Source organism: Vitis riparia, chromosome 11 (assembly GCF_004353265.1).
Source record: "Vitis riparia cultivar Riparia Gloire de Montpellier isolate 1030 chromosome 11, EGFV_Vit.rip_1.0, whole genome shotgun sequence".
NCBI lineage: Eukaryota > Viridiplantae > Streptophyta > Magnoliopsida > Vitales > Vitaceae > Vitis > Vitis riparia.
In genome coordinates this window covers 10,572,872-10,584,546 of record NC_048441.1, presented here as the reverse complement: position 1 = coordinate 10,584,546, position 11,675 = coordinate 10,572,872, and the positions used below count along the sequence as shown (strand labels likewise).

The following is an 11,675-nucleotide window of genomic DNA, read 5'->3' as shown; positions in this document are numbered from 1 at the left end:
TTGTTAGGTAGTTCCAGTTTCAGCATGTTTTGACCCCCATTTTTGTTATGGTTTGGGAACTTAGGCTCCAAGAAACTTGTAGGCCACCTTTAGGGTCTAAATCCAGATTTGGTTTGAATTAATGTGGGCCCACCTTTGAGTTAAGGGTATTATTGGCTAGGAAGGTTGGGGAGGTTTATTGTGAATGTTTGGCTTGGGCCCATTTTGATGTTTGTTTAAAAAATGCTTGCCACGTGTTGACTAACCCCTCATTGTAGCGCTTGGCTAGGGACCCAAGGTATGTACTTTGACCCATGGTTTGAGCTCATTTGTGGGCCTTGGTATCTAGTGATTGATGTTTTGACATGTGATTGTCAAGCATGCTTGTTGAGTATTTATTCCTATTGGCTAATCATTTATGCAGCGCTTGGCTAGGGACCACAGGTATGTGTTTTTTAGTATGCCCACATGGAATTTGGATTGCGATGCTTGTTGTGCATTGATGCTTATTGACTAATCTTTTCTACGGCGCATGGCTAGGGACCTCAAGTACGCCATTTGTTGATTTATTGAGTGCCTATGCATGCTAGATATCGAGTAGGTTTATGTGATTCATGTTGTCTATGATTAGCCTAAGAAGTTATTTGATCCTTGACCCATATACTCCCACATGCCCAATTCAATAGTAGAGACCGAGTTCCGGGCCTAGAGGGGTGCTACCTCACATGAGGTACCTTCTCGATAGGTAACCTGATCTCCGAACCCAGACTCGAGTTTCGTAGACCGCTTTTTCCATACTGGAGTCATCACGGGTTTTTGTTCTTACTTAATTTTTCCCCTTTAAAAAATAAAAATAAGAAGTAAGTGGAGACTCCAAACCAAACCATTCCTCATCGGGGGACGGATTTTTCAAAACTCGAAACCACTTTTCCAATCCATTCCACACTATTTTTTTTTTTAAAAAAGATAGCGAGTCGCGCCATCGAGTAGATTAGACCTGGGTCCAAAAATTGGCGACTCCACTGGGGATCGAACCCAGAATCTCAGGTTTCATAAGAGGATCAAACTTGAATTTGAGTTGGGTATATGAGAGCACATGGTTCATTGATCAGTAGACTCTTGGGCTATTTAGATGACTGATGATCACTTACTTGATTGGTATCTAGTTTGCACTTGTGATGTGATGATTGCTTGTGTGTTCACTTGTTGGATTCTAGCATGCTTACTCGCTATTGTTGGTTATTGGCTATATGATTCTTGTTGGCATAGATGATTAAACTGTGTATAGATTTTGTGGTAGGATTGCTATGTGTGCATGACCGCTTGTTACATGACTACCCTTTCTCATGCATGGCTTCTTGATTGCTTGTGTTTGTGGGACTTGTGTGTATCCCCTTATTTCCGAGCCACTAGTCTTGGTCGACTATTTCACATTGGTTGCTTGAGTTGCTTAGGAGTCATTCCTAATTGATTGCCTTCGACCAAGCTAGGGGTTTGGAGTAAGGTCTAGCATAAGGGCTATATCGATGTTTGGGAGCACTATGGAGATGATGGATATCCGAGCAATGAGGACCTATATAGCCCTGAGCTGGATTTCATGGATACATGCGTGGCCAGTGTGTCACTTTGGTTTGTTGGTTAGGATCTTAGGTTGCGTATCCCCCTGTGGGTATGGTCATCCAGTCTTTTAGGACTTGTCTTCTTCAGTCATTAGCCCTTGAGCCACTTTACCCCTAGGATACCACCATGTCAGATTCTCGCTCCTGCCTGTGGAGCCATACATCGGATTAGCTGTTGACATCACATTCCTTTAGAGGATTTCATTGTGAGATTGCATTACTGGATTGATTTTAGGATTGATGGTCACGGGGACTGACGTACCCCTTTTCTTTTATAGGATTGTTGACTGACTCGAACTTGGATCCGGATCGGGGGTAGATTGGTTAGAGGATCAGATCCACATAGTCAGTTAGAGCGGATATCATATTATCGAGATATGGACCCCCAGTATGTTACTGTTGACCAGTTGGCTAAGATTACCGATACCATGGCATCGCTCCAGGATGCTATCTAGGACTGGGTCAGAGGATAGACGAGCACCAGGCCCCACCAGCACAGATTCCGAGGAGCACCTCGCATGATTCCACTGCACCTACACCTCCACCACCACCATTTGGACCCACTGTACAGTAGGACTATATAGTTCCACCACCACCACCACCATCTGTTCAGTCAGCCCCACAGGCTAGAGCTTTTGTACTTCATGGTCAGACTAAGACCACGCCACATTATGTTGTGGCCCTTGCACCGATTATTGATGACACTCAGGCCCGTATTTATAAGATTGAGTAGAAGATCAGGTCCCTACATGTTTCTGATGGAATTATAGGTTGGGACAAATATGATGACCTTCCAATGGTAGCTTTGCCAGTTGAGTTCCGCATGCCGGACATTGAGAGGTACACAGGGATAGGGTGCCCCCGTATTCATTTGCAGTTATATAGCGCAGTTATGCATGGGCATAGACTGGATGAGACACAGATGATTATGTTATTCCCCATGCCGCTAAGTGGCACCGCTCAGCGTTGGTTTGCCTCTTTAGACCCTTCGAGGTGTGGAACATGGGCAGATTTGGGACAGGAGTTTGTTAGACGGTATTCATTTAATACTGTAGTGGATATATCTCGGAAGGAGCTAGAGGCCCTCAGGCAGAGGCCAGACGAGTCAGTTACTTCATTTATCTCCAGCTAGAGGGAGAAGATAGCACATATTATAGATAGACCCTTAGAGCGCGATCAAATCAGCATGATTATGCGCAGTCTTCAGCCCCGGTTTGCCAGGCATCTCATGGGCTTCCCACAAACAGACTTTGGATCATTGGTTCAGGCCCTCTATGGCATTGAGGAGGGCATATCTAGAGGTTTATGGGCAGACTCTTCCTCTTCAGACTCTAAGGGGAAGAAACTAAGGGTAGGCCCCAGATCATCAGATATTGGCACTATTGGTACATCGAGCCATAGATTCTCACGTCGGCCATAGACTCATAGACAATCTTCAGATTTTCCTTACCAGACATTACAACAAGATCAGTACAGACCAGTTGCTCCATTCAGGCCAACAGGGCCTACTTATTTACATTTGCCACCACAACCAATACATGCTACACAGGCGCCTCAGAGGTCACCTGTACAGTACCATCAGCAGTATAGAGCACCGCCCCTATCGAGGCTGGCTAAGTAGTTTACACAGCTCGGGATGCCTTTGAGTCAAGCTTTTCAGAGATTAGTTGAGGGGGGATTGATCGCTCCATTACCACCCAGGCTACCACCACATCCTACCCCACCAGGATTCAGGACAGATCTTCACTGTGACTACCATCAAAGAGCAGGCCATGATACAAACAGTTGTGCGATGCTGAGACATGCTATTCAGGACTTGATAGATCAAGGTTTGGTCGATTTAGGACGCCCTACAGTGACTATAGACCCGCTACTTACTTATGATACCAGAGCTATATCTCCACCCCCAAGGGGTGTACATTTGATTGAGTTTCAGGAGACGAGATATTCATGATGGGTTGGGACGGAGAGGCTCCACAACCTATCAGTTTATATACATATTCAGACTTTAGTGGATATATCCATGGCCAGCAGACCCCTAGGCCATTCAGACTGATTCCAGATGAGATTCCCAAACAGACTTCATTCCCGCCAGTATATCTGCAGCATGTTCCGCCCTTGACACCTTTCATTCTGTTCCCGGAAGGGTATGGGCCCATTCATAGAGATGTACAGATTATTACGAGGAGTGGGAGGATAGCTCAGCCTCCACCTGTTGATAGACCTTTTGCTGGTATGGATTCTAGAGAGGAGACTCAGAGGGAGGATGATGAGATATTGCGCTAGTTGCGCACCACACAGGCCTGCATATATCCATCTGGAGCCTATTGGCCTCATCCAGTACTCATAGAGATGCATTGATCAGAGCACTTAGTCATATCAGAGTTGACACTACTACTACCCCTAAGGGATTTATTCACTTCCTGACAGTTGATAGAGCTACCTGCATTGTATTTTCAGATGATGACTTGCCATCAGAGGGGTCAGACCATGTTCGACCCCTATTCATTGACGTTGCTTGTTCAGGCCGTCGGGTGCCGTCTGTCCTACTAGACGATGGCTCCACCTGAACGTTTGTCCATTAGTTACTGTTATTGTTTTGGGATTTTCACCATCCGATTTTGGGTCATCTACGCAAACCATTAGAGCATATGACGGGACTTAGAGGACAGTTATGGGTACTCTCACTACACATGTCATGATAGGGCCGGTCAAATATTCTATACTTTTTCAGGTTTTGAGGATTCAGTCATCCTTTAACCTGCTTTTGGGCCGCCCTTGGATTCATGAGGCGGGTGCTATACCATCTTCCCTTCATCAGAAGGTGAAGTTCATACACGAGGGGCGCATTATCACGATACAATCTGACAGAGACGTTGTTACTTCTTCTGAGCCGGTGCTATAGATTAGCCATAGTGAGGATGACCTACATTTGATCGGTTTCACCTTTGATGAGGTTCAGGTTGTCAGCCTAAAGGATGACAGCAGAGATATGGTACCCATGTTGTTCGACCAGTATAGCAGTACTATGATATTGAGCATGATGAGAGGCATGTCCTATATGCCTGGTTTGGGATTGGGTCGTCGCCAGCAGGGGCTGCGTGAGTTTGTTTTCACCATTGATCATGACGTACCCTATAGATTGGGCTATACTCCTTCTGAGGAGAGTGCACAACACATGGCGCGGCTGTGCTAGGACAGAGTGAGAGCTCGCTTGTCCGGGGTTCCATTCAATTACCCCCTTCACCCATACACCCTTTAGTTGACTGATTATTTTGTGAGAGGATCAGAGCATGCACCTCGCACGGAGGGAGTCGACCATGTTTTTGAGACAGTTGAGGTTCAGGGTATCTAGCAGGCCTTAGGATTGATGTGTCTGAGTTCCAACATTATTGAGGGTTCCAATGCCATGATAGTTGTGCCCCCGTCACCGGGCAGGGCTAGTGTGTTCTCTATGTGCTTTCCTGAGAAGTCTCCTAACTATGATTTGCCTATGGGTTTGGGGGATGGTCCTGATGATGTGATTCTGCCTGACACTTACATGGACAAGATGGACATGATCGGCACTGACCGTATTCTTGACACAGCCCTGCACGAGCTTCATTCCGCATTTGATATGTTTGGAGTTTTTGCGATTGATTATAATGATGTGACACTCTATGATGCTTGCACTGATGCGATGGACATGATCAGCACTAGCCATATTCTGGATGTAGCCCCACCTAGGCTCCGCTTTGCTTTTGATGCGTTTGGGATTTCTACGCTTGAGTTTGATGATGATGGATTTGTTGCTTCTAATGTTACTTATGATGTTTTTGTTGTTGAGGGAGTGTCCGACTCTGTGGACTCACCTCTTTCATTTGACATTATGTCCGGATTTGTCACCCGTTTTGATGATGTTTCTGGTGGTAATAATGACATGAGTATTTTTGAGTATTTGCCTATGTCACAACATTTTCCATTGATTGCACCACCGGTACCCACAACACATATGTGATGTTGATGATGTGGGAGACATAGACAGCCCGCTGAGTAGCCAATCAGATTCTGATTCTGATTCAGACATGGATGACAGGAAAGTTACACCCATCTCTGGTAGTACTTAGTTGATAGATTTTGAGGCATTTGATTAGCCCGGGGAGATTAGGATTGGCTATTCCTTATCTCCTGATGAGAGGAGTAGATTGATTGACCTGCTTAGGTCATACCTGGATGTATTTGCATGGTTATATGAGGACATGCCGGGCCTAGACCCCTCTATAGTACAGCATCGCCTGCCCATTTTGCCATATGCTAGGCCAGTTAAGCAAAAATTGAGGAGACTACACCCTCGATGGAGTTTGCAGGTGAAAGAGGAGATTCAAAAACAACTCGGTGTTGGCTTCTTGTTAGTGGTTAAGTATCTTGAATGGCTGGCTAATGTTGTCCCTGTTCCCAAAAAGGATGGCAAGGTTAGAGTTTGTGTGGATTTCCAAGATTTGAACAAGGCCAGCCCTAAGGATGATTTTTCCCTCCCACATATTGATATGCTAGTTGACAGCACCGTAGGGCACTCGATGTTATCCTTCATGGATGGGTTTTCTGGGTATAATCAGATTATGATGGTTCCAAAGGATATGGAGAAGACTTCTTTCATTACTACGTGAGGTACTTACTGCTACCGGGTTATGCCATTTGGGTTGAAGAATGCGGGAGCCACATATCAGAGAGCTACTACTGCTCTATTCCATGACATGATGCACAGAGATGTTGAGGTGTATGTGGATGACATGATAGTAAAGTCCCGAGACAGGGCAGATCATTTAGCAGCGTTACAGAGATTCTTTGAGAGGATCCGAAAGTTCAGACTAAGATTGAATCCCAAGAAGTGTATCTTTGGGGTAACTTTTGGGAAATTATTGGGACATATTGTTAGTAAGCGAGGCATAGAGGTTGATCCCAAAAAGATCCGAGCAATACTTGACATGCCTGCTCCGAGGACTGAGAGAGAGATTAGAGGCTTTCTAGGCAGATTACAGTACATCAATCGTTTCATTGCTAAACTGACAAACATTTGTGAGCCTATATTCCGTCTTCTGAGGAAGAACTAGCCTACTGTTTGGGATGATGATTGTCAGTGCGCCTTCGAGAACGTTAAGGAGTATCTCCTTTCTCCTCCAGTTCTAGTGCCCCCTACACCTGGGCGGCCTCTGCTCCTATACTTGTCAGTTTCGGACATGGCTTTGGGTTGCATGTTAGCTCAGCTCGATGATTCAGGGAAGGAGCGAGCCATTTATTATTTGAGTAAGAGGATGCTAGAATATGAGTGCAGATATATTATGATTGAGCACCTCTATTTGGCATTAGTTTGGGCTACCAGGAGATTGAGACACTATGTGACAGAGTATTCCGTATTATTGGTCTCACGATTGGATCCACTGAGATATTTATTTGATAGGCCTGTTCTGACTGGCAAGCTCATGAGATGGTTGGTGCTGCTTATAGAGTTTGATATTCGATATGTCACGTAGAAATCAGTGAAGGGAAGTATTGTTGTAGATCATTTGGCTTTTTTACCAGTATTCGATGACAAACCGATCGACAACGATTTCCCAGATGAGCAGTTTGTTTCAGTGACTAGTATTGTAGGATGGCAATTATACTTTGATGGTGCCGCCAATCAGTCGGGGTTTGGCATTGGTATCCTATTGATATCACCACAGGGCGATCATATTCCCAGATCAGTTCGGTTGACGTTTTCTGATCATCACCGTCTGACAAATAATATTGTTGAGTATGAGGCATGCATTATAGGTCTAGAGATTGCACTAGATCTTGGAGTTAGACAGTTGGAGATCCATAGGGATTCCAACTTGGTTATTCAGCAGACTCAGGGTATTTAGAGGACTCGAAATGAGAAGCTGAAGCCTTATCATGCATATATGGATTTATTGGGTGATAGGTTTGATGAGTTGAGATATATACACCTACCCAGAGCGGAGAATCAGTTTGAGACTAGGTCTGCACCAGCTTACTGTTGTCTGATTGGAGATATTGAGGATCAGGATGAGCTACCTTAGTATCATGACATTTATCAGTTTCTGGCATATGGCACACATCTTGAGGCTTCTACAGCCAAGGATATGAGGCGTTGAGGCAGTTGGCCACCAGATTTGTCATTTTCGGGGATGCATTTTATAGGAGATCACCCGATGGCCTATTATTATTATGTCTAGACCGCGCCTCTGCAAATAAAGTGATGAGAGAGGTCCATGCAGGAGTCTGTGGCCACACATGCTAGCCAGCAAGATTATGAGGACTGGCTACTTTTGGTTGACCATGGAGACAGATTGTTGCTAGTTTGTATAGAGATGTCCAGAGTGTCAGATGCACGGTGATCTCATTCATGTGCCACCTTTGGAGTTGCATGCACTCACATCCTCTTGGCCATTTTCAGTATAGGGTATTGATATTATTGGGAAGATCTCGCCCAAGTCCTCTAGTGGTCATGAGTACATCTTAGTTTTCATTGATTATTTCACCAAGTGGGTGGAAGCTGCTTCCTATGCTAGATTGACAGCGGCCAGAGTGGCTAAATTCATCAGATCTCACATTATCTGGCGATATGGGGTCCTCTATGAGCTGATTTCTGACAGAGGGATGCATTTCATGGGTGAGGTGGATACGGTGATTCAGGAGTATGGCATTCAGCATCATAGATCCTCTGTGTACAGGCCGTAGACTAATGGGGCAATTGAGGCTGCGAACAAGAATATCAAGAGGATTTTGAGAAAGATGGTCGAGACTTCTCGGGATTGGTCAGAGAAGCTCCCCTTCGCATTATGGGCTTATCGTACATCTTTTCGTACTTCTACCGGGGCTACCCCGTATTCTTTGGTGTATGTATGGAGGCAGTGCTGCCTGTTGAGATTGAAATGGGATCCTTGAGAATAGCACTAGAGCAGTAGATATTTGAGGCCGAGTGGGCCCAGTCTCATTTTGATCTACTTAGCCTTTTGGATGAGAGGAGATTGAGGGCAGCAGATCATGTTCAGGCCTATCAGAGGAAGATGGCCCGTGCATTCAGAAGGAGGGTCAAGCCTAGGAAATTTCAGAATGGCGATCTAGTCTTGAGAGCCCTCAGGAGACTGATCAGTGACCCTCGAGGCAAGTTTAGACCTACTTGGTGCGGACCATATGTTATTCGAGATTTGACCCGAGAATGAGTAGCCTGGCTGACAGACCTGGACGGAAATCAGTTTACGGAGCTTGTTAATGTGGATCAGTTGAAGAAGTTTTATGCGTAAGATCATGGTCAAAGGATGGGTGGCCATTATTTCGAGTAGCCATATTCCCTACTACGCACCCATATATTGATATATCCTATTGCTAGCCCATTGAGCTTCACGTGATTCATTTTGGGTTTTTTCTTTCATTTAGCCTTGCATACCTCTTCTCACCTGGGTTGGGGGCCTTCCCCTGTGCGCTTTGCATTTATTAATTGGATCTGTGAGTATTGTGAGCACATTATGTATTTGTTCGCTTGTTTCTCTTCTATAGGTCATTCATGGTATTTTCTTCCTCCATTTTACACTTTCACACCGTTTGCCTTCGAGTCCAGTTTCTATCATCTCTATTCGTTTCACTTCTACCTCCTATTATGTGATGATGACATGCTCTTATCCCGAAGCTACAGGTCAGGCCTATCACATCCTTTATTCCACCTATAGGCTTTGATCCAGGATTCATAGGTTGAGAGGGGATCACTTTGGGTTTCAGGTTTGAGGTTCATCTTGTTGGATTGTGTTGGTATGGCATTCATCTTGCTTTATTGGTTGTTCGACGCAAAAAAAAAAAAAAAAAAATGCTTGATTGATATTTGTTGATACAGCTTGATCATCAGAGGCCATTTGGGGTTTGAGAGACTTATTTTTGCTCTGAGAGTCGGGTGAGAGCATTGTATGATCTTTCTCCATGGATCTGGGTAACACATTGGGAGTAAGGTTCGGGTCTCTTTGATACTAGGTACCCTGGATCATTGTCTACTTCACTATTCTCATCTTACAGTGACTTGCTTCGATCTGGCGTTCTTGGGAGGAGTTGTTCGTCATTGTCACGCATTGCTACATTTTATCCCAACTGGTTTTTCTATTTTCTTCTCCATCCGTTCATCACTTGTCTTATCTCTTTTCATCTTCTTCTTCCATCATTGTCGATCGTCGTCTCGCTTCTTGAACGACATGTCCTTGGTATACACCACTTGTCATTTTGACATTATTCATTTGGATGTTGGTTGAGTCATCTTACTCACATGATTCTCCGATATTTGGCATGGCGCGCATAGGAGCCTGGCATTATCTATTGGGTATATGGGCCTTTGTTTCCCGTCATTTCATTCACCTTTTTACTCCTGGCCTACGTTACGGTCCGAGTCGTAAGAGTACCCTGAGGCCATGAGATCTCGTGTTGGCTTCGACGCATCTTATATAGACAGGCTCCATCTACTATTTGAGTACGGGATGTTGACGGTTCTCCGTTCTTAGGGATATCGAGGGTGACATATTGTCTTTCCATTCAGCTGCTTGCCTCAGGTCCATGATCAGAGACAGATGATATAGAGAGTTGGACCGTTGAGGGCACCTGACTTTAACTTGTCTCAATACTTCAAGAATTTCAGCTGCATTTCTAATCCCCTTTCTCCCATGCAAAGCTTGAGGAAAAGGTGGGGAAATTGATTTCTTCAGCATTTCTTCCTTCAGAAGTTCCTTTTCTGGATTTGCATTCATTGTTGAATTATAGTCCTCTTTCTTTTCACTGATCTCTCCCTTTTTGTCTTCCATTTCCTCCCCTTTCATTGTCTCTTCTTCTTCCTCAACATGTGGCTTAGGTGGTGGCTGCTCAATTTTCTTACCACTCCTTAGAGTGATCAAGGCTTTGACATCTTTCATATGTGATGATTCCCCCTCATGGCTTTCTACTTCATGGACACCCTTGGGATTTTGGTGGGGTTGAGAAGGAAATCTTCCCTTTTCTTGCACTGTGTTCAAATTTGTGAGCCTTGATATTGAGTACTGGAGATTATCAATCTTTTGGGTTATATCATTTTGCATTCCATCCATCATTTTGTTCAGAGTATTCTCTACTCTGTCAATTCTTTGATTAAGTTGAGCATTGATGACTTTTTGTTCTCCAAAAAAATCTCCCACTACCTTGCTGAGATTCAAAATTGCTTGTTCAAGACTTGAAGATTGTTGAGATGATTGATCAGGCTGTTGGTACTGAGATACTCTAGGCTTCCATGAAAAATTTGGATGATTCCTCCAACTTGAGTTGTAAGTATTTCCATAGGGCGCATTGTTATTGGGCTTGAATTGTCCAACAACATTTGCTTGATCTCCAAATCTTTCCCTTTCAGCTGAAATTGTAGGGCATTCCTCCACCAAGTGTTCATAGGATTGACAATTAGGACAAAGCTTCACTTGCACTGGTGCTTCAGCAACAGCTTGCACTTCATGCATCTTTTTCAGTTCAAGTTCCTCCAATCTTCTTGTCACAGCTGCAAACTTTGCTTTCGTATCATCCTCTTCTTTCAAAGTATACATCCCAGCCTTAGCATTAAAAGCATTCAGTTGAGACTTCATCTTTCCCACTTCTCCTTTGATCGGTTCATCCCATCCCCTTAAAACTTCAGCAACATAATTCAAGAAATCCATAGCTTCCTCCGGATTTTTGCTCATGAAATCTCCTCCACACATTGTCTCCAGGAGTTGCTTCATTGAGGACGACATCCCATCATAAAAATAGCTCACCAATAGCCAAGTATCAAAACCATGGTGAGGACAAGCATTTATAGCTTCCATATATCTTTCCCAACACTCATAGAATTTCTCATTTTCTTTAGCTGAGAAGTTTGAAATTTGCCTTTTCAAGCCATTCGTTCTATGAGTGGGAAAAAATTTCTTAAGGAATTCAGCTTGTAAGTCAGTCCAAGTACGGATACTCCTTGGCCTTAAAGAATTAAGCCAAATTTTGGCTTTATCCTTTAAAGTAAAAGGAAATAACTTAAGCCTCATCAAATCGATGGAAGCTCCTCCCTCT

The 11,675-nt window shown here is 44.2% G+C and overlaps 1 protein-coding gene across 1 annotated transcript; it reads left to right on the top strand.

Annotated features, from left to right (window-relative positions):
* The first annotated feature begins 6,814 nt into the window (after nucleotides 1-6,814).
* LOC117924750 lies at nucleotides 6,815-8,318 on the top strand. Its single transcript, XM_034843467.1, has 3 exons — nucleotides 6,815-7,049; nucleotides 7,158-7,453; nucleotides 8,040-8,318. The coding sequence occupies exons 1-3, from the start codon at nucleotides 6,815-6,817 to the stop codon at nucleotides 8,316-8,318; spliced, it is 810 nt and encodes a 269-aa protein (XP_034699358.1).
* Nucleotides 8,319-11,675: the final 3,357 nt, after the last annotated feature.